General features: G+C 43.7%; 1 protein-coding gene across 5 annotated transcripts in view; it reads right to left on the reverse strand.

Moving 5' to 3' along the window:
- The window catches only part of PFKFB3 (6-phosphofructo-2-kinase/fructose-2,6-biphosphatase 3), a 76737-nt gene that overhangs the window by 23467 nt on the left and 27120 nt on the right, over window positions 1-26150 (reverse strand). For 4 of the 5 annotated variants that reach the window (XM_083366118.1, XM_083366117.1, XM_083366119.1 and 1 more), the window contains exons 1-4: window positions 16837-17414; window positions 4411-4536; window positions 3578-3674; window positions 353-419 (exon numbers count right to left, since the gene is read on the reverse strand). In XM_083366118.1, the coding sequence (XP_083222244.1) occupies window positions 353-419; window positions 3578-3674; window positions 4411-4536; window positions 16837-16915 (369 nt within the window). In that variant the 5' untranslated portion in view covers window positions 16916-17414. Of the gene's footprint in view, window positions 1-352; window positions 420-3577; window positions 3675-4410; window positions 4537-16836; window positions 17415-26150 lie in introns of those variants that run through there. The other variant, XM_083366120.1, reaches the window with a different exon arrangement.

Here is a 26150-nt window from a genome sequence, read left to right on the forward strand (position 1 = left end):
CGACCTTCGCTCCTTCCGTCGCGATCTGAAGCTTGTTCTTATTTGAACAAGCCGGCCTGGCCTGATGGGGGATGGGTTGGGTTTTATGGTCATTTTTAATATCTGTATTTACTGTTTTTAGTCGGGCATATGTTTAATTTTCTTTTAACTTTTGTATTTTTGTATTTTTTATATATTTGCCCTGTTCACCGCCCTGAGTCCTTCGGGAGAAGGGCGGTATATAAATAAAATTATTATTATTATGATTATGATTATGATTATGATTATTATTATTATTAGTATTATTAGTATTATTAGTATTATTATTAGTATTAGTATTAGTATTAGTATTATTAGTATTATCATCACTTACTGCAATCTGACCACCTTCGTCAGACAGGTAGAGTTTGACATCTCTCAAGGCACTTAAGGCACACTGTCTGCAAGGAAAGCACAAAACGCCGATTAAGGCCTGTTTCGATCATCACACAACAGTTTAAAAGCAACCCTCGGGCTATTTCAGTAAGGCTGTCCGGTTTGCAAGATAGCAGCATGGAGACCAGGTCCTTGAGTTCTTTTGGCCTGTCATCTAGGCGTAAGCCCTGATTGAGGTAGTTTTGTAAAAATTTCTACCGATAATAATCCCCTCAGTATCGTTGCTTCTTTTCTGTCTGGCCATCTTGGTTGCCTCATCATAACTCTGGGAAAATGTTAACCAGTAAGAATGTTTTTGAACATTGCGAGGGAAAATAAATTTAAATAAGAATTGAAGTAAGATCTGATGAGGTAATTTGGGATGCAGACCAGCCCACCTCGCCAAAGATATATTGCTCGTTCACCGGGTCCCCTCAAGATAAACGTTATCCCTTTCGGTCAGAAATGTGCTTAGCGCAGAAAAATGAGATACTCTGCAACCAGCTCCAGGAAGAACAAAACTATAGTAACATTTTAAAAATCTCCACCATGGGAGTAAAAATTAGATGTATTCAAATATCCCAAGGGTGCTTTTTCAAAAGGCAACTGAACTTTCTTTGTTTTTCCTTGAAGAAGACACCTGCTTGGGAAGGGTTGGACTAGATGACCTACAAGGTCCCTTCCAAGTTGGTTATTTTAATTCTATTCTATTCTATTCTATTCTATTCTATTCTATTCTATTCTATTCTATTCTATTCTATTCTATTCTATTCTATTCTATTCTATTCTATTCTATTTTCTATTCTATCCCTTCCATTCCATTCTATTCTATTGCTAAGTACATTGATTTGTGCTTAGAGTGTAAGCCGCCCTGAGTCTTCGGAGAAGGGTGGGATATAAATGGGTTTAAAATAAAATAAAATAAAATTCTATATTTTCTTATTCTGTTCTATTCTATTCTATGAGCCTTGGTGGAGCAGTGGGCTAATGCCTCCTTAAGTAACCCCAGCTGCCTGCAATTAGTGCAGGTTCGAGTCCCACCAGGCTCAAGGTTGACTCAGCCTTCCATCCTTCCGAGGTAGGTAAAATGAGGACCCAGATTGTTGGGGGCAATTAAGCTGACTTTGTAATAATGCCGCTTGGGGTGTGTGATAAGCAGGCATATACATAGAATGAAGGCTACTGCTAAGCTTGTAAGCCGCCCTGAGTCTTCGGAGAAGGGCGGGATATAAATGGAATAAAAATAAAAATAAATAAATAAAATAAATTTTCTGTTCTATTCCTTCCATTCCATTCCATTCTATTCTATATTTTCTTATTCTGTTCTATTTCTATTTCTATTCTAATTCTATTCTATTCTAATCCAGGAAGCTTCAAAGCATCCGGCTGCTTTTTGAAAAAGCAACTTTGGGACAACCCTGACCTGGATGTCTGAGAGTCTCCAATAGACACACATATTCATGTATTTTCTAGAACTGCTGCTTAAATAAAGCGGATCCTTAACTTACAACCACAACTGAGCCGAAAACTTCTGTTGCTAAGTTGTTAAGTGACTGTCACTGCAGTTGTTAATTTAGTAACACGGTTGTTAAGTGAATCCGGCTTCCCCATTGACTTTGTTCATCAGAAGGTCGCAAAAGGGGATCACGTGACCCCGGGACACGGCAGCCGTCATAAATGCGAGCCAGTTGCCAAGCATCTGAATTTGGAACAGAGACGCTGCAACGGTCGTTACGACTGTTCATAAGTCACTTTTTTTCCAGGGTTGTGGTAACTTCGAGCGGTCGCTAAAGGAACTGTTTTAAGTTGAGGACCCGCTGTGGAGGTTTGCGTAGCTTCATCCATAACCCTGAGGACTAGCACCTTAACTGACGCATAGGTGGAAGCTCCCTCTCTCACACACAAAGCAATTGCAGTCTGGATTTTAGAAATGTCTGCTAGCAACGAAATTCCTTTATCGTGCAGCTGAGGTTGCTTGCGGAGTGTCTGACTCCTGCGAAGCAGTTGGCTTCTCTTTCCCCAGCTAGGGCAAAGACCTTCGGCCACGGGGTGAATGGAATCTGTTGTGGGCTTGTATTCCACAAAACCGGCATTTGGACGCCACCCCAGCTCCTTAGCAGAAGGAGGCAATTGTGTCTTGTTCAAACAGTCAGCTGGAAGGGTCAACAAAGGACAATGTCTCCCTTTACACATTGAAGAATAGGGCTGCGTCTCTGAAGTGCCGAAAGCGGGAAGGTTAAATAAGACTTTCCTGTAACAATCTATTCACCTTGCTGGAAAAGGACTACTTTGATACAGGGAGTCCTCGCTTAGCGTCCGTTCAAAGTTATGACAAAGAGAGGGAAAGAGAGGAAAAGAAAGAAAAGGGAGGGAAAGAAGGAAAGATGTAAAGAAAGAAGGGAAGGAAAAGAAGGGAAGAAAGAAAGAAAAGAAGGGAGGGAAAGAAAGGGGAAGAGGGAAGGAAGGAAGGAAGGAAGGAAAAGAGGGAAAGATGAAAAGAAAGAAAAAGGGAGAAACGAAGGAAGGAAGAAGGGAAAGAAAGAGAGGGAAAGAGAAAAGGGAGGAAAAGGGGAAGATGGAAAGAAAGAAAAATGGAAGGAAGGAAGGAAGGAAAAGAGGGAAAGACAGGGAAAGAAAGGGAAAGATGGAAAGAAAGAAAAAAGGAAGAAAGAGAGAGAAAGAAAGAAAGAAAGAGAAGAAAGAAAGAAAGAAAGAAAGAAAGGAAAGAAAGAAAGAAAGAAAGAAAGAAAGAAAGAAAGAAAGAAAGAAAGAAAGAAAAAGAAAAAGAAAGAAAGAAAAAAAAGAAGGAAAGAAAGAAAGAAAGAAAGAAAGAGAAGAAAGAAAGAAAGAAAGAAAGGAAAGAAAGAAAGAAAGAAAGAAAGAAAGAGAAAGAAAAAGAAAGAAAGAAAGAAAGAAAGAGAAAGAAAAAGAAAGAAAGAAAAAAAAGAAGGAAAGAAAGAAAGAGAAGAAAGAAAGAAAGAAAGAAAGAAAGAGAAAGAAAAAGAAAGAAAGAAAAAAAAGAAGGAAAGAAAGAAAGAGAAGAAAGAAAGAAAGAAAGAAAGGAAAGAAAGAAAGAAAGAAAGAAAGAAAGAAAGAAAGAAAGAAAGAGAAAGAAAGAAAAAGAAAGAAAAAAAAGAAGGAAAGAAAGCCAACTCAATGAAATTTGGAAACCCATCAGGCTTACTTGCGGACTTTCATAGCCTCCTCATTGTCGGGACGGAAGAAGTTGTAAGAACTGTAACGTTTCACAGCCTCACGGCGATACTCGCCAACATTGAACACTGCAAAGAAGATGAAGACGTCAATCAAGCTTCCTGTACAATGCATTTTTTTTAAAAAAAAAAAAAAACTTTTTGTGCCCTCTTGAGATTTCCTAGTGGTTTCCCTCCCTTCCAAGCTTGATCTCCTGCTTGGTCCTCCAAAGTTCAGCCAAGCTCTGCTAGATGCCGCAGCCCACGCTGTGTTTGTGGTTTATACAGCCACAGGATCCACTCTTGGACGTGAAGAACAGCCCACTTCAATACCGTTGCCACACCAATGCCATACAGGTAGTCCTCAACTGATAACAGTTCATGTAGTGACCGAAGTTACAACGGCACTGGAAAAAGTGACTTATGACCATTTTCCACACTTACGACCGTTGCAGCATCCCCACACGGTCGTGTGACCAAAATTCAGACGCTTGGCCCCTGACCCGTATTTACGACAGTTGTGGTGTCCCCGGGATCGTGGGATTCTCATTTGTGACCTTCCAACAAGCAAAGTCAAGGGGGAAACCAGATCCATTTTACAAACGTGTCGGTTAATAACCCCAATGACTTGCTTAACATCTGTGGCGAGAAAGACGGCAAAATGGGACCAAACCCACTTAAACCACTGTCTCGCTTAGCAACGACGGCTCAAGAGTGGTCATAAGTTGGGGACTGCCGGTACCCATCAAGTTGAAGGCCTCAAGCTTGACCCTCCCTAAGGCTTTGATTTCACACCCGTTGAAAACTGATTCGCCTCAGAGCTCACCTTTTGTCGGCACACCAATCCAGTTGAGGTAGCGGGTGAGTTTTTTTGAAATGTAGGTTTTCCCGCGAGCTGGCAGACCCACCATCACGATGACCGTGGGGGAATTGGTGAGTTGTGGACCACATACTTCACAGACCCAGGGAGGAAGACAGAAAGAAAGAAAAAAAAATAGTTAAAAAAATATTTTAGGGCGAAATGGCTTTTATATTGTACTTTTATTTCCAATACAGGCATACCCAAACATACATAAGTAGCAACAACAATAAAACAGAGAGAGAGACGACCCAGGAACGTTGTTTAGTCAAAAGCTAAAAAAAAAAAAACGCTCACTTGCAAATGGAAAAGGCTACTGATAAAAATCCAATTTCTTCTTCCCTTGTGTGAGGAAAAAAAAAAGGCTTAAGTGTAACGAATTCTGAGAAAAACTTAGCCAGTAAGAATGTTTGGAATATTGTAGGGAAAACAAATTTAAATAAGAATTTTGTAAACAGGATCTATGAGGAGGCAATCAAGATGATCAAGCTTTAGACTGATGTGGTTATTATTTGCAGAAACGTGAGAAAAATGTCTATATTTGTCATTTATTCAAATAACAAGAACTGTATTAATTTAAGGTTGGCAAAAAAAAGGGAATATTATTGGAAGAAGAGAAAATCAAGCAAAGCCATTACGTGGACTATAGAATTAGAGAAATTAATTGTTATTGTTTTTTTAAATATACTGCTCAAAAAATAAAGGGAACAGAAAATAAGACATCCTACTATTAAATACAGTACAGTGTGCTGTTTAAGTGTTCCATTTATTTTTTTGAGCAGTATATAAACCCAGACAACACGCTGCTTACCAAATGTTAAGGTAACTATGTTAAAAATAATTTTTTTTAAAAAAAAAAATCCAAGTTCTTCCACGATCTTGGTGAGTGGCTATAAACATAGCGTTTCTCAGCCTCAGTCTTCCTTATCTGCAGAACGGGGCTAATATCACAAATAACACAGATCAGGTTGAAAAAGAGTTGCCTTCTGGCGAGATGGACGGCAAACGTATTTAATAAATAAAAAGGCACATGGTGGGTGAGTGCCATTAGTTAAGGACCTACATTCAATTGCGCAAAAACATAGGAAACCCCCCCCCCCCAATTTTACCCTTCTCCTCTCTCCCAATCAAATTTGCTCCACTTAGTCAAATCAGGCTTTTATGCAAAATAAAGCCTTCCTTTGAGCAAGGAAGTTGGTCAAACCACATCCCTTGCTCACCTCTTTGAAACGCATCACTCACAAACAACTTGGGTGATAAAACATACATCAGAAATGAAAACTGCCTGGGTATCTTACTATTCTTTTCCACTAAGTTTTTCTCTTGTCCTAAAAATGATCTTTCCTGGCGTGACGCTTTCAACTACAACTCCCATCTGGCTCAGCCAGGATGGCTGTTGCAATATGCCAGCAATTAGAGAGGCTTCAATCAGGGGGTCTCCAAACTTGGCAACTTTAAGACTTGTGGACTTCAACTCCCAGAATTCAACTGGGAGTCGAGTTCAACTCCCACAGCTGGCTGGGGAATTCTGGGAGTTGAAGTCCGCAAGTCTTAAAAGTTGCCAAGTTTGGAGACCCCTGGCTGAGACTTGCCTTAAAACAGGGGTTTTCAAACCTGGCCCTTTTATGACTTGTGGACTTCAACTCCCAGAATTCCTCAGCCAGACACGTGGCTGAGGAATTCTGGGAGTTGAAGTCCACAAGTCATAAAAGGGCCAGGTTGTCTTAAAATATTCTTGGGATCTCTAAAGCACCTCCCAACACACCTACATGGCATTTAAAGGCCCACCCCATCATTATCTACACCACTGGATTGAAAAACTGATTATTTTAGAAAAGCTAGATTTTAAAAAATCTTTTAGGTTAAGGAAAAAAGAGCAACTTGCAATTAAATCTTACCTCGACTACGTTAAGGCTATACTTGCTGTCTCATAAATCTAGATTAATGGCTTTGCTAAACCCATAACGGCCTTCCAATCAAATGTGGGCTTGTGGTTTAAGTTCCCACTGTATCCAAATGCTTGTTTCCAGCCCAGCCATCAATTCTAAAACAATCTGGTATTTTGGCTCCTGTCTCTCAAATGACATGGCAATGGCAAAGCTGAACCAATGCCGCTGGGGGGGGGGGCGAAAGCCCTAATAAGCAGGCATATACATAGAATGAAGGCTATTGCTAAGCACATTGATTTGTGCTTAGATTGTAAGCCGCCCTGAGTCTTCGGAGAAGGGCGGGATATAAATGGGATTAAAAAGAAAAAGAACTACATAAGGCATGTGTGACTGCACAATCTGCTTCCATGCATCACACTAAGCCACAATGTTCTTTATAAACCATGATTCATGGCTTGTAGTCAATTCTGTTGCAGACCTAACAAACCTGGCCTGTAGGGAGGGCGGGGAAGAGACAGTGTAAAAAAAGAGCGATGTGAACGAGCATTCTTCACGTGGCTGCATCTAAAGCTCTAAAAGATTAGGAATGGGATCTACTATTCTTGAATTAACACTATGAATATTGTTTGATTAGTATAATAAAGAACATAAAAAGTGCATGGAAAGGAACCCTGTTTTTCCCCCCACATGGTAACCAAAGGCTACACCGCTGAGAATTAGTGAAAGAATTATCAGTGGCAAAACAACTGCGAATAAACTAAGAGTGGATATTTATATCAAGATTTTCTCCTTGGCACTTTAAATAATTTCAAGACAAGTTATACGCACATGGAGAGCTCAAGAAAAGAAGAACACAGCTCACTTCCATTTAGCAAGGAACCTGTGCTGTTGCCGGCAGGAAATTTGGCCGGGATTATAAATAAAGCCTGAATATGTGTATGCTTTTAAAACTGTCTGGAATTTTGTTCCTTCCAAAAATGGAGCTATTCTACAAATTGGGCTAAGCAAGCAAGCAACTTGATTTGGGAGGAAATCCCTTAATAACAAGGCTGGGAAGAAAAATCGGAGAGAATCCAATCCACCCGTTTCAAAAGAAAGCGGGTGTGTGTGTGTGTGTGTGTCTTTGCATCAAATGTCATTTTTAAGAACTTCTAGAGGTGAAATGTATTTTGCCTTCCTATATATACATATACACATACATATACACATAGATATACACATAGATAGATAGATAGATAGATAGATAGATAGATAGATAGATAGATAGATAGATAGATAGATAGATTGCAATGGCTCAACTCAAGACTTAAAAAGGTAGGGAGCTGTCTCTATGCATTAGGACTCGCGCAAAAGCCTTCGCCCAGACCTGCTTGTAAGAATTCGTGCGAAGAATCACGTTGCCACATTTCTCTAACTCTATCCTCAGCCAGCCCTAATGCAGCTCCAGAGGTTTTACGTGGTGGACGTGCCATCTGGCAGAAAAAGAATGGATCGCCCTTTAGGAGTGCTAGCTGAAGCATCACTTTGCAGTTGGTCCCCACCTCTTCCCTGGAGGAGGAGTCAGGGTGTTAGGAGGTGGCGTGCAAATACACTCACAAATACACTCATTCTTGCAACTCCAAAGGCATCCAGCCACGCACCGCCCCATTGTGGGATTCCCCCCCCCCGCTATTTGCATTAGAGATGCACAAATGCACAAGGCTCAGCCTGCATCCAAGCCAGCTATTTGCATCCCAGTCAGCTATTTGCAGCCTTTTTTAAAAAAAATTTAAAACAGGAGATATGTGTTCCTCACAAAGCTGAGCAGAATTCGCTTAGTTGGCTAGCAGTGCAGGAGAATCAAACCCAGAGAACTGAAATACACAAAGCAGCACTAAGGAAAATCCTGAAAGGGTGATTTTAAACACAAAAGGAAAGCATTTCCTTTGCGATTAAGCCGCAGGGCTAGATAAGTGTCTGAAACAGCCCCAGTTTGCAAAAATATTGATGGAATTGGCTCCGGAGTTGGGGCTATATAGATTAACAAAACCCTGCAGAGAAAAAGTAGTTTTTGCATTCAGACAAAGAATATTGTTGCACTTCTACAAGAGATCTGATTTTTTTTAAACAACTATCTTTCCTGGTGGTTCTGAATGCCTATTAATCTAATGGAAGACCCTAGTTAGGAAACACATTATTTTAAAATAAAGTCTCTGTAATCTTCATCTCTTTCCTTCTGTTCTCAGATTTTTTCTTTTTGTTCTGCACCCAAAGCCCACTTATAAAGAGAATAGCTGAGTAAGTGAAGGCAATTTTCATCAAAAAGTTCATCTCAAAGGGCAATTCTAAACACAGTTAATAGGACTTTCTTCTGAGTAAGAGAGAAGCAGATGCAAAGGGCAGAAACAAACTAGCTTCCCAAAATGAGGAGGAAGGAGGAAGGAGAAGGAGGAAGGAGAAGTAGTAGTAGTAGTAGTAGTAGTAGTAGTAGTAGTAGTAGTCCATGTTAGGCTGAGATTTAAATAAACACAGTTGTTCTCTAGTGCTTTGCAAAGGCATGGCTCTGGCTGTGTTCACACAACATACTAAGCAAATATGCATTTATTTTATCAGAATGACCATCGCCTGTGAAACAAAAGACATCAAGTCCTTTTTCTAAAATAAAAAAGCAACAACTTTGGAGAATTTTAAGAGGAAGCTAGATTTATCAAAAAGATGATTTCATTGGTTCTTCTGCACAACTCCACAATTCTATGATTTGGCCGCTCCTGTCAATGAGCCAGGATTGACACTTCCACTGAGGGAAGAGAATTGAATTCACACCCTTTAGAAGACACAACACAATGCATGAGGCTCCTTGGCATGTCCAGCTGCAATCTCTTAATTCTATTGCCTCTGCAGAAAATAGGCACGAAACATTATGCGGTATTCACCAAAAAGCAGAGATTTTTTTTTAATGGAAGATGTTAGAGAGGAGTACAGTATGAGGATTACACAGATCCCACAAGATATTTTGGTGTACTTTCGTCAGGAGGAAAGAAGAGATTTTTTTGCAGTAAAGTAAAAGATTGAAGATCAATAAAATCAACCCAGGTACTTCTAAAGCAGGGCTCCCGATACAATGAGCTTCATACCTAACCCTAACCCTAACCCTTGTTTCCTTAATGAATACAACTGTAGCACCAATTATTTACAAATTAGCAATCCATAGATGAAGCCCATTATAGCTAGATGGGCCCAGATTTCTGGAATTTATCTGTCTTTTAAAGTCTTTGATGAATGACTAAAGGCTGCGGAAACTCAAAATTTCTTCCAAGGAGAAAAAAGTCCATAGGGATTTCCCCAGGGGAAAAGTTTCTTTTAGCACATCTTTTCACAAATAATTCAGAGGAGGAGAACAAAGGAGAATTTACAACCCATTATTTTCCTCCCCAAGAGTCACTGCAGAAATATTTTCAAGAGACTGGTGGTGCCCAGGAAGGATTTGAAAAGGCGTTTTTTAACCTTCCTCATCTAAGGCTATCCAAAGTTAAATCAAAATCTACCCAGAAGTTGCCACCAATCAAGGGGTTTGCATCAATCCAACAAGTGATTGCCCCCCCCCCCCGCCACCAACCACAATTGTGAGCCCTTCCATGATGATAAGACACAACTGCTGGTGACATCTGCCTCTCCCTTGAGAGGAGAAGGAAATTGAGAAATAAAAGGATTAACACAGCGTTAAGTACCCTCCCGCCCAGATATATGTTACAGTAGGACAGGAAACCAAAGGGGAAATCCTCCAGATGCAATTAAGACAGCTTTTGTATTAGAGCCCGTTGCATGTTTGCATCTCATCCCTGGCTCTTTTTTTTTTTTTTAAAGTTGAAAGTGTACTAATAGAAGAAAATTTATCTATAGCTCAGGGTTGAAGTGTAGGGTCCTTTGTGCTTTGGTTGTTTTCTTGCAGATGTTTCATTACTCAAACTAGGTAACATCAACAGTTCTAGACTGAGAACTAACTTGATGTTGAACATGATAACAGCAGCACGGTTACTGGTGGGACAATATTGGAAGAAGGATAGTTTGCCCACTATAGAAGAATGGGTGTTTAAAGTTTCGAATCTTGCAGAAATGTCTAAGATTTCTGCTTATTTGAAAGATCATTCACAGGAAAGATATATTTCAGTTTGGAGGAGATGGATAAATTATACCCAGAACAAATATGGGACTAAAAAGTTCCATTTAGCTTATGAGTAGATTTTAGTGGGATATTGTTATTGGCACGTTGTTTGTAGTTATATCAAAGGGGAGTTAAAGCACATTATGAATTTGGTTAATTGTATATTATGCATAATTTTTATTTAGAATATGTTTATTGTAACTATAATCCTGTATTTAGCTCTGGGAAGTGGGGGGGGAAGTGGGTGGGTTTGGGGTGGGAGGGATTTGGGGATATATTGTAAAATTTTGTTTTTGTAAAACTCTTTAATAAAAAAAACAGTTCTAGACTGATGACGCATGGATGATGTTACCCAGTTTGGTAATGAAACATCTGAAAGAAAACAACCAAGTTCAGAGAGCATCAAGGACCCCTACAGTCCTCCTCCTCCTCCTCCTCCTCTTCCTTCACTCCAGAAACCTATTCCCTTCTATCACTGATGATGTTGCCTAGTTTGGTAATGAAATGTCTGCAGGAGAACAACCAAGCTCAGAGAGCACCAAGGACATTTACACTTGCTGTCAAGTCTTAGTGGCCACACACATATTTTTTCCACGGTTATCCATCCCTAACCTGTTTTTGTTTTGTTCCCCCCCCCCAACAATAGGGCCAGATTAAACTAGGCAAAAAAAATTTCTGGGGTGGCATCAGGTTTGGGCCAATCCAACCCACTTCGTCTGGTTATGATGACTCAAGCCACTGGGTGCAAACAGGAGACAAGTTCACCATTGTTTGGAGAGAGCTGATATTGGGCTGCTCGGTTGGAGACAAATAAGACTTTCACACCGAAGCTCTTTGGCTTCACTTTGCAGTCCTGAGTCATCTGACAGGACCTGATTTGACAGGTGGCTTTCGAGGACTGCAGCTGCAACCCAGCTTTTCATCAGCAGTAATTTGCAACTATACACATTCATACAGCTTTGTGGTTCATCCAAAAATGTACTTACATAGTTAATGACTCACATGTAAGGGTATAGGGGTGTGTGGGTGGGTGTATGTGTGTATACACACACACACACATATATATAAACCGGTCTGGTTTGATGGGTTAGGGTTGGGGTTTAAACATGGTTTTTAATTACTGTTTATATCAGGCATAATATTTAATTGTTTTTTAACTTTTGTACTTCGTTTTTAATATTTATTGCCCTGTACACCGCCCTGAGTCCTTTGGGAAAAGGGCGGTATAAAAATTTAATAATAAATATAAATATATATACCTATCACTCTCTATTTATCTACAGTACCTATCCATCCCTATCCACCCATCATCTTTCTATCCATCCATCCCTATCTATCCATCCATCCATCCCTATCTATCTTTTTCTATCTATCCATCCATCCATCCCTATCTATCTATCCCTATCTATCCATCACCTGTCTATCCCTATCTATCCATCCATTCATATCTATCTATACATCAATCCATCACCTAACTACCTACCTATCCATACATCGAATCCAAGAATATACTTGTTTCTGCATAAGAGTACACTAAGTCCTTGACTTACATTTGCTAAGTGACCGCTCAAAGTCACAACAGCACTGAAAAAAGTGACTTACGACCATTTTCCACGCTTACGACCACGGCAACATCTCCATGATCATGTGATAAAATTTGGATGCTTGACAACTGGCGTGTATTTATGACAGCTGCAGGGTCCCAGGGGGTCATGGGTGATCCCCTTTTGTGACCTTCTGAGAAGCAAAGCAGAGGAGGAACCCAGATTCACTTTACAACCGTATTACTGCAGAGATTCACTTAACGACTGTGGCCAGAGAGTAAAATGGGGCAAAACTCAAGAACTGTCTTCTTGCAATAGAAATATGTTGGCTGTAAGCTGAGAACTACCGTATACGGCAATTTTCTGGAATACAAAATACTGTAAAAATTTCATCATTTCTCCTCATAGCAGCCTTGCCAGGAAGGTGATCCGCTGAGTCTTCTAACCTGGGAGATGTCACCTTTCAGCATCTTTCTCTCTCTCCCTCCCTCCCTCACCCAGACTGTTTATGTCTCAGTCAGTCTTTATTACGGTCATTAACTTTTGGCTGGAACAGGCCCGGCATGTACAAGATATATATATATATATATATATATATATATATATATATATATATATATATATATATATATATATATATATATATATATATATATATATATATATATATATATATATATATATATACACGGTATATATATATACGGTATATATATATGTATATGTATATGTATATGTATATGTATGTATGTGTATATATATATATATATATGTATATATATATATGTATATATATAAATCTGTACAATAAATGTTCTGTACCTTATAAAGACACAGATTTATTGCTTGCCAGAAGGCCACAAAAGAGGATCACATGACCTCAAGACTCTGCAACTGTCATAAATACGAGTCAGTTGCCAAGCGTCTTGAATTTTGATCTCGTGGCCAGAGGGATTTTGCAACGGTCGTAAGTGCGGAACACGGTCAGAAGTCCCTTTTTTTCCAGTGCCGCTGTAACTTCGAGTGCTCACTAAACGAATGCGCAATAACTGTAACCAACATCTATCACTCAAAAGCAACCATAAATTCTAAGCCTTTAGGTTCAAATATTTCAGATGATGCTTACCTGGAGAATGCTACAGTGTTTATTAATGTTTTGTTTTGTTTTTTTAAATTGAAAGGCTCCGTTTCTCTTCTACAAGTATGCAAACAAAATCAGTCCTTCAAAGCTGCTTGGCGAATCTATCTATCTATCTATCTATCTATCTATCTATCTATCTATCTATCTATCTATCTCAGGAATTCTGGGAGTTGAAGTCCACGAGTCGTAAAAGAGCCAAGGTTGCCTGGCCCTGTATTAGTGAAAAAAGCTTCCCTGTAGATAAAAGTCTGGGCAAAGGTAGGATAAATTAAGCCATGTCAGCTGAGAATCCACGCCCTTTAATCTGGCATCCACTGGGAGTTATCTTCTAATCCTGCCAGGAAGTTTCCACAGCTGGATCCAAGAAAATAAATAGGTGGGCCATATGGGCTGACAGCCAAGCTTCCACCTGGCTCACCTTCCTGGCAGCCAATCAAGGCACAGGGGCTGGCCACACGGCAGAAAAAGTGTGGCACCCCAAATCACAAAGCAAGTCACTTAACCGCTGTGCTGTTTTGCGTAACGACCATGGCCAAAAGGTCATCCAAGCGGGGAAAACTGGAGTGCCGCCTCGCTTTAGCAGCCAAAAATTGGCAGCTCAGTTGGGGTCACAAGCGAAGGACTAAAAGGCTCAGAATCAAGCCAGAGGGGGAGGGCAGAAAGTGGGAGGGGCCACACGGCAAGGCAACCCACCCTCTTCGCCTGGGGATATAGCTTTTGTAGGCTGCAGGGCATCTTCCCAAAACTTGGACCACCCAGGAGACGGGAGCGCGCTTTTCCCCCCCCTCCAAAAGAAACCACCAGACAACAGGAGGACCCGAGAGGAGTGGGTGCTCCACAGCTGCAAGTGGTTTGCTCCGTCTGAAAGCAGTGACCCAAAGGGGCGATCTCCACAACCCCGTCCAGGGACTAGAAGCACTTTCTTTGGTACTCTCCGAACTTGGTGGTTTCCTCGCAGACGTTTCGATACCCAAACTAGTCCCATCTCTAGCGCCGATGATGTTACCTAGTTATGATACTTTTGCAAGGAAACCACCCAGCTGAGACAGCACCAAGGACCTCACCGTTCTTCTTCTCCTCCCTCTCTTCCTCCTTCTTCTTCTCCTCCCTTCCTCCTCTCTTCCTTAAACCCTCTTCTCTTCTAGCACTGGTGATGTTACTTAGCTGGGTCATGAAAACCACCCAGCTCAGAGAGCACCAAGGACCCCACAGCTGTTCTCTTCCTTCCTCCTTCTCCCTCTTCATTTCTTCTTTCTTCTTTTTCTCCTTCTCTTCCCCCTTACTCCTTAAACCTTCCTAGCACTGACCACGTTACCTAGTTGGGTCCTTCCTGAAACATCTGCAAGGAAACCACCCAGCTGAGCCAGTGCCAAGGATGCCACACTTCTCCTTCTCCTCCTTTCAAATAAATAAATAAACCTTTATTGTCAAAGTACAACATGTGTACATTGAGATTAGCTGAGCCTCCGCCCCCCCCGTGCTCTCTCCCCCCCAACACACAGTGATAACAAACCCTCCATCCCACCACACTTATGTGAACCAGCTACACCACACACCGGCCTCCCAAGTCAATTTCTGCATAAGATTATGTCCCATTTCAAAGCCTAACAGCCCACGGATAAAAGCTATTTTTCAGCCTGTTGGTACGGCTGGCTATGTTCCTATATCTCCTCCCTTTCTCTTCCTTAAACCCTATTCCCTTCTCACACTGATGATGTTACCCAGCCTAGTTGCATCACAAAAGCGTCTGCGAGGAAATCACCAAGAAACCCCCCCCCACACACGCCACTTCTCCTTCTCCATCCCCCCTTCATTCCTCCTTCGCCTTCTCCCCTCCTCAAACCACGCTCCCCTTCTAGTGCACTGACCGTGTCACCTGCTTGGCTCACGAAACGTCTGCCAGGAAAGGACCACCAAGCTGGGAGAGCGCCAGGGACGACCCCTTTATCTCCCCCCCCCCAGCATTCCCAACCCGGAGATCCCACTCGATTAAGGGTGAGGGGTGCCATTTATTATTATTAATTCCATTTATATGATAGCCGTGACATGATAGCCGTGTTCCAATCTCTCAGGGGCTACCCCAAAGAAGAGGAAGTCAAGCTATTCTCCAAAGCCCCTGAAGGCAGGACAAGAAGCCACGGATGGAAACTCTCGTCAAGGAGAGAAGCAACCTAGAACTAAGGAGAAACTTCCTGACTGTTAGAACAATTAACCCTGATCATCTTTGTTGCTCTTCTCCGCACTCTTTCTAGAGTCTCAGTATCTTTTTTTACATCGTGGTGACCAACAACAGGTGATGTGATAGCCATCTTCCAGTACTTGTGGCCGTCACAGAGAAGAGGAGGGGGTCAACCTCTTCTCCAAAGCAGGAGAAGAAGCCACGGATGGAAACGCATCGAGGAGAGAAGCAACCTGGAACTAAGGAGAAACTTCCTGACAATCAGAAGAATTAACCAGTGGGACGTCCTGCCACCAGAAGCGGTGAATGCTCCAACATTGGAAGTTTTTAAGAAGAGACTGGACAGCCACTTGCCTGAAATGGTATAGGGCAGGGGTCGGCAACCTCGGCTCTTTTATGACTCGTGGACTTCAACTCCCAGAATTCCTGAGCCAGGAATTCTGGGAGTTGAAGTCCACGAGTCATAAAAGAGCCGAGGTTGCCGACCCCTGGTATAGGGTTTCCTGCCTGAGCAGGGGGTTGGACTAGAATCAGAGTTTCCCAACCTTAGGAACTTGAAGATGCGTGGACTTCAACTCCCAGAATTCCCCAGCCAGCATAGCTGGCTGGGGAATTCTGGGAGTTGAAGTCCACGCATCTTCAAGTTCCTAAGGTTGGGAAACGCTGGACTAGATGACCTCCAAGGTCCCTTCCAACTTTATATTATATTATTATTATTAAGGAAGGAGCGCTGCAGCGCAAAGGGCCGGGGAGGGCGCCGGTTGGGGAAGCCCGGGTTGGGGAAGCCCGCCTGCAACGCCTCCCACACCGCCCCCCCCCCCACGCGTGCAGCTCGCAACGACCCGCCCCTCCGCCATGCGCTGCGTGCCGTGCCCGGCATCGCCACCACCAACCACCGCCGCCGCCTCGCCAAGCCCAGTCGCCCGCCCAGCGCTGCGCAGCCGGGATGGAGCGAGCGAGCGAGTGCGCGCTCCTCCGCCAGCAGGATCCGCGGCTGCAAGCTCTGCAGCGCCCGAGCTCCAGCAAGAAAGATCCGTCGGTTGGAGCTCTGCAACCGGGAGGGGAAAAAAAAAAGCCCAAGCACGCGTCCGGGGTTGCAGCAGCAGCAGCAGCAGCTCGCTAAGGAAGCGGCCGCTGGAGACGCTGCCACGGCATCGAAGCGGCATCGAAGCCCGGCGCGTTTGGGCACCGCCGCGCCCCGAGATGCTCGGATCCCCGCCGGCCCGCGCCTCCCACGCGCCGGCTTCCCCTTCCCCGCGGATCCATCGGCGCTTATGCCCGGCCATCTGCGGCTCTCTCTCCCCACCCCACCCCGCCACGGCATGGGTGGTTGTTGTTTCACACACACACACACACACACACTCTTCTCCCCCCCCTTGCTTGCTGCAAAGGCGGGCATCTTCTTCGCCCATCGCGGCGGCCCGATCCGGCCCGGTTCCTCCAGCCTTCTCTCTCTTTTTCTCCCGAGCCACCCCCCCCTTCCCTCCCTCCGGACTCACATCGGCGGGGCAACGTGGGGTGATTGTCCGGCGGCAGCCAAATCTTCTGGATCCGGCTCTGCGTCAGCTCCATGGGCATCTTGGCCAGCAAGGGGTCGCCGGGCTCCGACTCCACCTTCCTGGCGGATGCGGGACGCGGGGGTCGGCGGGGAGCACACAAAAGGAGGAGGAGGAGGAGGAGGCGGCGAGGGTTGGCTTGGCTTTGATCGGTCGGTCGGGGGGGGGGGCTGGCTTGGTTTCTTTTTTTGCCCTGCAAAACCACCCTCCCACACCCCTCTCCGCTTTGCGGATCGCTGTCTTTTGCAATGATTTAGGGGCTGCCGGAGGGACTGGGGTGGGGGGGAGCCCGGCCGAGGGTGCAGCCCCCCTCTCCCCAAAAAAAAAAATCGAGGTTCTCGAAACTCCCCTTTCCCGGACGAAGAAAGTTTCCTCCCCCCCGTCTTCGACCGCAAGGGCTGGGCTTGGAGAAATGCCTGATCCGAAACGAGGGGCGCGCGCCGACTATTCGCCTAAGCTCGGAAGCCGGCTCGGCGTGGCTGGAGAAATGAAGCGCGGCCGTCCTCGCGCAGCTTTTTCTATCAGCCGGCCGGCACTGTGACGTCACGGGAATGGCCCCGCCCCGCCTCTCTTCTTTCTTCCCTCCCCCCCTCCGCTTCCCCCCCCCCCACGCCCCCGGCGGGAATTCTTTCGCTTCCCGCTGCTGCCCCCGCCCGGCGCCTGGCTGAAGCCAGGTGGCGCCCGCGGGCGCAAGAACCAACAGAGAAGCGTAGGGCTGGAAAAGGGCTTTAGAGGTCTTCTAGTCCGACCCCCCCCACCCACCCACACCCACCCCCCCGCGCTCAAGGCAGGAGATCAATCAACCGGTGGAACAGATTGCCTTCAGAAGACGTGGGAGCTTCATCGCTGGAAGTTTTGCAGAAAGAGACTGGGCTGCCAATCTCAATGCATGCCTGGTTGTACTTTTGACAAGAAATGGTGTGTAAGGTCTCCTGCTTGGGCGGCGGCGGGGGTGGGGTTGGACTAGATGACCTACAAGGTCCCTTCCAACTCTGTTGTTCTATTCCAGACATGTCAAACACAAGGCCCGGGGGATCCGGCCCACGAAGTGGTTTCATGTGGCCCGCGAAGCCATCCTGGAAACAGGGAGGGAACGGCCCCCGCTGCCTTGGCCCTGGCCCAGAGACCCTCCTTCTGCCAGAGACCCTCAGATCTGTCCCACTCCTGCCCAGGCCCCCATAGGCACCCTTGATGCAAACGATGTAGAGCTGGCCACGCCCACCCAGTAGGCTGTACGCACTCTAGCCACGCCCACCCAGTAGGCCACGCCCACCCTGGGCTCACCCACCCGGCCCCCTGAGGGCAACCGCAATGCTGATGCGGCCCTCAATGAAATTGAGTTTGACACCCCTGTTCTATTCTGTTCTATTATTCTATTCTATTCTATTCTATTCTATTCTATTCTATTCTATTCTATTCTATTCTATTCTATTCTATTCTATTCTATTCTATTCCGTTCCATTTTCTATATGCCATTTACGTGCCTCTTTCTGGCCAGCCTAAGCACCCACTTCTTGATCCTTTCCCCCCATATTTCAAAGCGAACCCATTGCTGGTTGGCACCCCACGGCTGGTAGGGATCCCAAGAAAGCTGCCTTAGACCAAGTTGCCTTTCCCCCCTTTTTTCTCTCCTCTGGATTTGCCATTCTCCAGATCTTCAGCAAAATACTTTTGCATTTATTTATTTATTTTTATTTTAATCCCACTTATATCCCGCCCTTCTCCAAAGACTCAGGGCAGCTTACAATTTAAAGCACAAATCAAATGTGCTTAGCAATAGCCTTCATTCTATGTATGTGCCTGCTTATTAGGGCTTTCACACACACCCCAAGCGGCATTATTACAAAGTCAGCTTAATTGCCCCCAACAATCTGGGTCCTCATTTTACCTACCTCGGAAGGATGGAAGGCTGAGTCAACCTTTACCTCCTGCCTCATCTCCATCTAACATTCCTAAGGATTTGACTACTAGGATAAAGTAGCCCTCTGCTTACAACCATCCATTCAACAACTGTATGGAACAAAGCTGTGACTGAACCTGGATGTTCTGCTTCGGATGCCACGGAGCCCCCCCACTCCCAAAAGGGAACAAGGAAAATGTATGAACCAAGATACCTGTCTCTCACCCTCTTATACAAACAACAATCAAATAGTATGTGAGCCAAGTTTTTTTACTTCTACTGCTTGGGAAATGCAGATATGTGGAATCTCCCATATCTTTTTTTTTAATCTAGATTTTATTAGTTTTTATAGGGTTAGGAATAAGGTGAGATGGGGTTAGGGTTGGGATTTGGGCTAGGGTTGGGGGTTTTCCAAATAACATTTTCAATATTTAGCAAACAGCATAGTGTCTGAGTACATGTATTTAACTAACAATAATAGACATAGTTAATTATCATAGATATGTTAATTAATCACTCAATAGCCTTCTTCTTACTAATATATATTCAAAATTACATATCACGTTCCTTTCTCCCTGACTCATTTTTATAGCCATTGATAGAAATTATCCCATGTTCTAACGTACACGGAATCTTTTTTCTCTTTAATCTCTAAAGTCAATCTATCCATTTCTGCACGCTCTAGAATTTTCTTAATTAATACTTCTTCAGTTGGTAGGTTTTCATTTTTCCATTGTTGGGCAAATACCATTCTTGCTGCTGTTAACAGGTGTAGTATTAGATATCTGCAATCTTTCTCATAATTGGCTCCAGAATCTCCCACATCTGATCATTGTATCAAGCTGTTCGAATCTCGCTTGCATAAATATCTCAAGAGGTTTTGGCCATTGTAACTTTAAACAGAGGTCTGTTTGGAAAGTAGGTAACTATCATTGAAACAGACAAATTATGAGAAATATACTAAAACTTACAAAAGTAGGAGAGGGAACATACAGAGGGAATGCACAAACAGTGGCATTTTAGGACCTAATATCTAACTTTATGCCGTGAATAGCCAGGTTCACACAGGATGCTATACAGATAGTCCTCGACTTACAAGCATTCGTTTGAAGTTACAACAGCACTGAAAAAGCTGACTTATGACCTTTTTCACACTTAGCATTGTTTCAGCATCCCAGAGGTCACATGATTAAAATTCAGACGTTTGGAAACTGGCATGTATTTATGACGGTTGCCGTGTCCCGGGGTCATGTGATCCCCTTTCATGACAAGCAAAGTCCCTGAGGAAGCCAGATTCACTTTACAATCACATGACTAACTTAACAAGGTGATTCACTTAATGACAAGAACGGTCGTAAAATGGGGAAAAATTCATTCAACTGTCTTGCTTAGCAATGGAAATTTTGGGCAGCAAGCGTGGTCATAAGTCGAGGACTGTCCCGTGATATTTTGGCAAACGGGCCATCGCAGTTTGCAGGCCCAACTTAGGGCCTCGTACGCTGTGAAAACCTGACTAAACAGTAGCTTATTCAACAAGCTGTCGGTCAGGGGGTCTTCACACTTGGCCGCTTTAAGACTTGTGGACTTCAACTCCCAGAATTCCTCAGCCAGCATGGAATTCTGGGAATTGAAGTCCACAAGTCTTAAAGCGGCCAAGTTTGAAGACCCTGCTGTAGGTAAACAAACTGGAATTTAGCATCATGTGAGCCTGGAAATAGCTCCCTCCCAACATTAATATTTTCTAGGAAATAAGAACACTTATTCAGTACAAACTGAATACAATACAATACAACAATACAATACCGAATACTTCAGTACAAACTATTTTGGATGGAACATAAATTTGAGGGATTCTTGGCTCTATGAAGTCAAAACTTGTCACTCCCCACAAAGACAGGAAGAAGAAAAAAAAAGTCTGAAAAAGCAAACACGAGAAACGGGAAAGAGAGAAAACAAGATTACTTATTTTTCTCCTTTCAAAAGTGAGACTTTTGCGAAGAAACTAGAAGAAAAGGGCTGTGCAGATTAAAAACAAAGGAATTTGTTTGGAAAGTTACCCTTAATAAAAATGCGCATGGCAATTCCAAAACACGCAATAGAAAACATAAATGTTGGCTTCAAACATGATGTGACTATGTATAAGGAGATTTTAAGTTTGGAAAGAAATGTCTGGTGTTTGAAGCCGTATAACCTCTTGCGAGATGAGAAGATCGTTCAAACTTGGTTTCAATATACTCAGTTACGGGCCAGGTGGAAAGAAGATCAGAAAATTGGTTTTGCAATGACTGATGAAAATTTGATAAAGCAAATTAGAAATCAGGGTCCAGCACATATCAAACGGATATATCTTGCATTGATAGAAATTGACTCAGAAACAGAACTTGTTAAAGATTGTATGATAAAATGGGCCCAGAATATTCAAGAAGTTATTACAATGGACACATGGGAAAAGATCTGGGTGAGGAACGTAAAATTTACGCAAGCCCAAAACCTAAGAGAGAACTTTTATAAAATGTTTTATAGATGGCATTTAGATCCTAAAAAGCTTGCAAGTATGTATCCGAACTATCAGCCAAAATGTTGGAGGTGTGGTGGCGAAGATGCAACGTATTTTCATATATGGTGGACCTGCAAAAAGGTTAAGGCTTTTTGGATAAAAATTTGGTGGAATATGCAGAAGATCTTTAAGCAAAGGATAAAGTTTTGTCCACAATTGTTTTTGTTGGGCATAATTACAGATGCTACTGTGGTGGACACTAAGTTGATGTTGAATTTAATTACAGCAGCAAGACTCTTAATAGGTCAATATTGGAAGAAGGAGGAACTGCCGACTATAGAAGAATGGACTCTAAAGGTTTCTGACCTGGCGGAAATGGCAAAGATCTCCGCTTACTTGAAAGATCATTCGCAAGAACGTTATATTATGGAGTGGAAAAAATGGATTGATTATATCCAGAACAAATATGGGACTAAAAAGTTTCATTTAGCATTTGAATAAGTTTTCCTTTCTTTTTTCTTTTCTTTTTCTTTTTATATGTAATATTAATATTGCTTGTAGTTATCTTATATGAGCTAGAGGGCGATAGAATTAATAGTTTATTGTTGTTAGCATATGGATGTTTATGATTGTTCTTTGTTTTTATACCTTGTACTTAGCTCTGGGAAGTCGGGGGGGGGGGGGGAGGGGGGAATGGGGGGGAGGGATAGGGAGGGTTAGGGAGGGGTGGGGGGAGGGGGGATTGTTAAAGATAAAATGTACTGTAAAACTTTTCAATAAAAAAAAATGCACATGGCGAGAGGGAGGTGGGGAAAAAAAACATATTTTTTTGGTACTGAAATGCAAGCTGCTTTTGGAAAGCCATCAGCACGGCTGATGGCGGCCCCCGAGGGCTTTCAGGAAACTTGGTGCAACTTTTAGAGGAGAGAAATTGCAGGGTGGGAAATTCTCAAGAACTTCCAAGTGATGTCACTCTGGCCGGTGGGATCCTAAGGCCGCCCAGAGTTCATGTAACTGTACAAGGAATGCCTGGAGCTAATTCCATATGCGTGAGATGTTAAGTCCACCTTGCAATTCAAGACACTTCAAAAGATCCATTTTGGGAGCTTTGGAGCTCAGCATGGGGGAGGGGGCGAGGCGCTTGAGACAGGATGGGACAGACAGGAGGCATGCAAGTCACTTGGCATAGCTAGTGGTTTTCCAGTGTAATGTTTTGCACCGGAATTGCAAAATACGACAGCCAGTTTGGTGCAGCGATTAAGGCATCAGGTGAGAAATTGGGAGATGGTGAGTTCTAGTCCTGACTAAGCAATGAAAGTCGGTTGGCTGACTTTGGGCCAATCACCAGGAGACAGTGAGTTCTAGTCCTGCCTAAGTCATGAAAATCGGCTGGCTGACTCTGGGCCAATCACCAGGAGATGGTGAGTTCTAGTCGTGCCTAAGTCATCAAAATCGGCTGGCTGACTTTGGGCCAATCACCAGGAGACGGTGAGCTCTAGTCCTGCCTAAGTCATGAAAATCGGCTGGCTGACTTTGGGCCAATCACCAGGAGACGGTGAGTTCTAGTCCTGCCTAAGTCATGAAAATCGGCTGGCTGACTTTGGGCTAATCACCAGGAATTCTGGTCCTGTCTTAGGCAAACAAGCCAGTTGGCTGACAGGGGACCAATCACCAGGAGATGGTGAGTTCTAGTCCAGGCATCGGCAGGAAAGCCAGTTGGGTGATATTGGGTCAAAATTGAATAAATAAATAATAATAATAATAAATAAATTACCAAGAGACTGTAAGTTCTAGCCCCACGTTAGGTTCTAGCCCTAGGAAGCAGGCAAGTGGCAAACCACTTCCAAAAATCTGAACAGATTTATCCATGCAGTTTTGGACAAATGGAAGGAAGGAAGGAAGGAAGGAAGGAAGGAAGGAAGGAAGGAAGGAAGGAAGGAAGGAAGGAAAAATTATTTAATAGTTGTGCTTTTCTATCATGGCGGCTACTAAGACACGCACCTTAGTGGGGCCCAGTACTCTCACATGCTTTGGTTCACTTCCTGTGTCTTTTTCCCATCCTAAGTATGGTCATCAATCCATAAGCCAATTTAAAATCTCCCTTCATGCCTCCATTATTTTATTGCTCTAGAGCAGGGGTAGGCAGCCTTGGCTCTTTTATGACTCGTGGACTTCAACTCCCAGGATTCCTGAGCCAGCATGGCTCAGCTTGGAAACCTCTCCCTTTCCCCTCAGCGTGGCTGGCTCAGGAATTCTGGGAGTTGAAGTCCACGAGTCATGAAGGGGCCATAGTTCCCCCATGCTGGCTCAGGAATTCTGGGAGTTGTAAGTCCACCAGTCATAAAAGAGCCAAGGTTGCCTACCCCTGCCCTAGAGCATTCTGGGAAATGATTGGTGTCTCTGAGGGGGAAAAAAAGGTAGAACCCCAGATGGAAATCTTCAATCCCCACCATTCGTTCAGACACTGATGCTGCCAAGAACAGGAGGGCTTGCCCAGGATCAGAAAGCTAACCATGTTTTCCACCACCAGAACAACTGTGTTACAACCACAACTTCATCTTACACAATTGACTTGATGGGAGGATTGCAACAGCTTCCTCGGACTGCGGTCTAAAATAATTTCTTGGCAACTGAAACCAATCTCAGCTTCCTATTTGGGGAAACACAGCATGTGTTGATGGCTCTGCACAAAGCATTTAAAAAGCAACAGGACTCGTATCACTTCATCAGGAAAAATAATATCCAGCTGTAAATGTCAGATAGTCTAAAGTCCTAGGCTTGCGACATGCTGTGTAGCAAATACGTCAGTATGATACTGTACTGCTGAAAACAGGGTATAACTTGTGCCCTTTTCCACATACAGAACAACAGAGTTGGAAGGGACCCTTAGAGGTCATCTAGTCCAACCCCCTGCTCAGGCAGGAAACCCTATACCATTTCAGACAAACGGTTGTCCAGTCTCTTCTTAAAAACCTCCAGTGTTGGAGCACCCACAGCTTCTGAAGGCAAGACATTCCACTGATAAATTGTTCTAACTATCAAGACATTTCTAAGTTGTTTCTCTCTTTGATTAGTTTCCATCCATCGTTTCTACCTTCAGGGGCTTTGGAGCATAGCTTGATTCCCTCTTTTCTGTGGCAGCCTCTCAAATATTGGAAGAGTGCTATCATGTCACCCCTAGTCCTTTTCTTCATTAAACTAGACATTCCTGCAATTGTTCCTTCGTATGTTTTAGCCTCCAGTCCCCTGATCATCTTTGTTGCTCTTCTCTGCATTCTTTTCAGAGTCTCAACATCTTTTTTACATCGTGGTGACCAAAAACTGGATGTAAGTATTTCAAGTGTGGCCGCACCAAGGCCTTGTAAAGTGGTACTAACATTTCATGTGATCTTGATTCTATCCCTCTGTTAATGCGGCCAGCACTGTGTTTGGCCTTTTAATTCCTTTCTGCAGCATTTCTTCTAGTCCAGTTGGACTACCGGCTGTGAGTGCTGTTTGCTTGGTGAAAATACTCTACCAATTAAGCCCTTAAGGAAGAAAGACACCAGCACAAGAGGAATAGTAAACTATAAGCCATCAGCTGCTGTCCCCTGTGGCTCTGGCACGTTCCTCACGTTCCTCCAGCCTGCTTGTCTTTCATCTCGGCTTGCAGAGACACACAGAATCCTGTCAGCACACAGGCAACCGTTCTTGGTCTCACCAGGCAGTCATGCCTCCTCCTCATGCGCAGAAGCAGCCTTCAGCTGGGAGCCTCCAAAGTAATGGACATACCTTGGCAAGGTGTCCAGAAACCTCTAATGACTCATCCAGCGTAGCTCAAAATAAGCTGATTTTGCTGGCGCATCAACACCATAAGCGGCTTCAGCCATATAGGACATCATAAAATGCCACTGGGGTGAACCAAGGTGCAAATTAAAAAAAAAACAAACTAACTCAGACTGCACTTAAGAGTAGGGGTGTTGTGTGTCTGTCCTCTGTTTATTGCTGCTCCAAAGAAAAGCAGTTTCAAACCTGCCCGTCCTTTGCCTACTTTTTGCAAACCTCTCATTCATGTTTTTCCTTAACGTTTACATCCGGGCAAAACTGCTTCTCGTGCCTTATTTTGTAGAAGGTTAAATGGCATTGTCCCAGAGGTGCTTTTTCAGGAGGCAACTGGACTTTCTTGTTTTTCTTTGAAGACGTCTCGCTTCTCATCCAAGAAGCTTCTTCGGCTCTGACTGGATGGCGGGGAATGGAAAGATTTATACTCCTTACAGACAGCTGGTCCTTTGCATCCTTTGAGAGAGTCGTTGAGACTGCGGGATGTTTTCTGCCCCGGGTCCCTTCACTGTTGGAGACAAGCGCAGATTGTTGGGAATGAGTCCGTGTTGTCTGCATCTCAAAGTGAAGCGCAAATCGTTCCTGTAGTCTGCCATTTTTTTCTGGAAATCCTTTCACTTCAATATGACAATCACTTAAATATGAGCCAGCCGTGTGCTGCAGCTGCCAAAAAAGCCAACACAGTGCTAGGCTGCATTAACAGAGGGATAGAATCAAGATCAAGTGAAGTACTAATACCACTTTACAATGCTTTGGTAAGGCCACACCTGGAATACTGCATCCAGTTTTGGTCACCACGATGTAAAAAGGATGTTGAGACTCTAGAAAGGGTACAGAGAAGAGCAACCAAGATGATTAGGGGGCTAGAGGCTAAAACATATAGGGAACGGTTGCTGGAATTGGGTATGTGTAGTTTAATGAAGAGAAGGGTGAGGGGTGACATGATAGCAGTCTTCCAATATCTCAGGGGCTGCCCCAAAGAAGAGGGAGCCAAGCCATTCTCCAAAGCACCTGAAAGCAGGACAAGAAGCAACGGATGGA

Source organism: Vipera ursinii (genome assembly GCF_947247035.1).
Source record: "Vipera ursinii genome assembly, chromosome: 6".
Lineage (NCBI taxonomy): Eukaryota > Metazoa > Chordata > Lepidosauria > Squamata > Viperidae > Vipera > Vipera ursinii.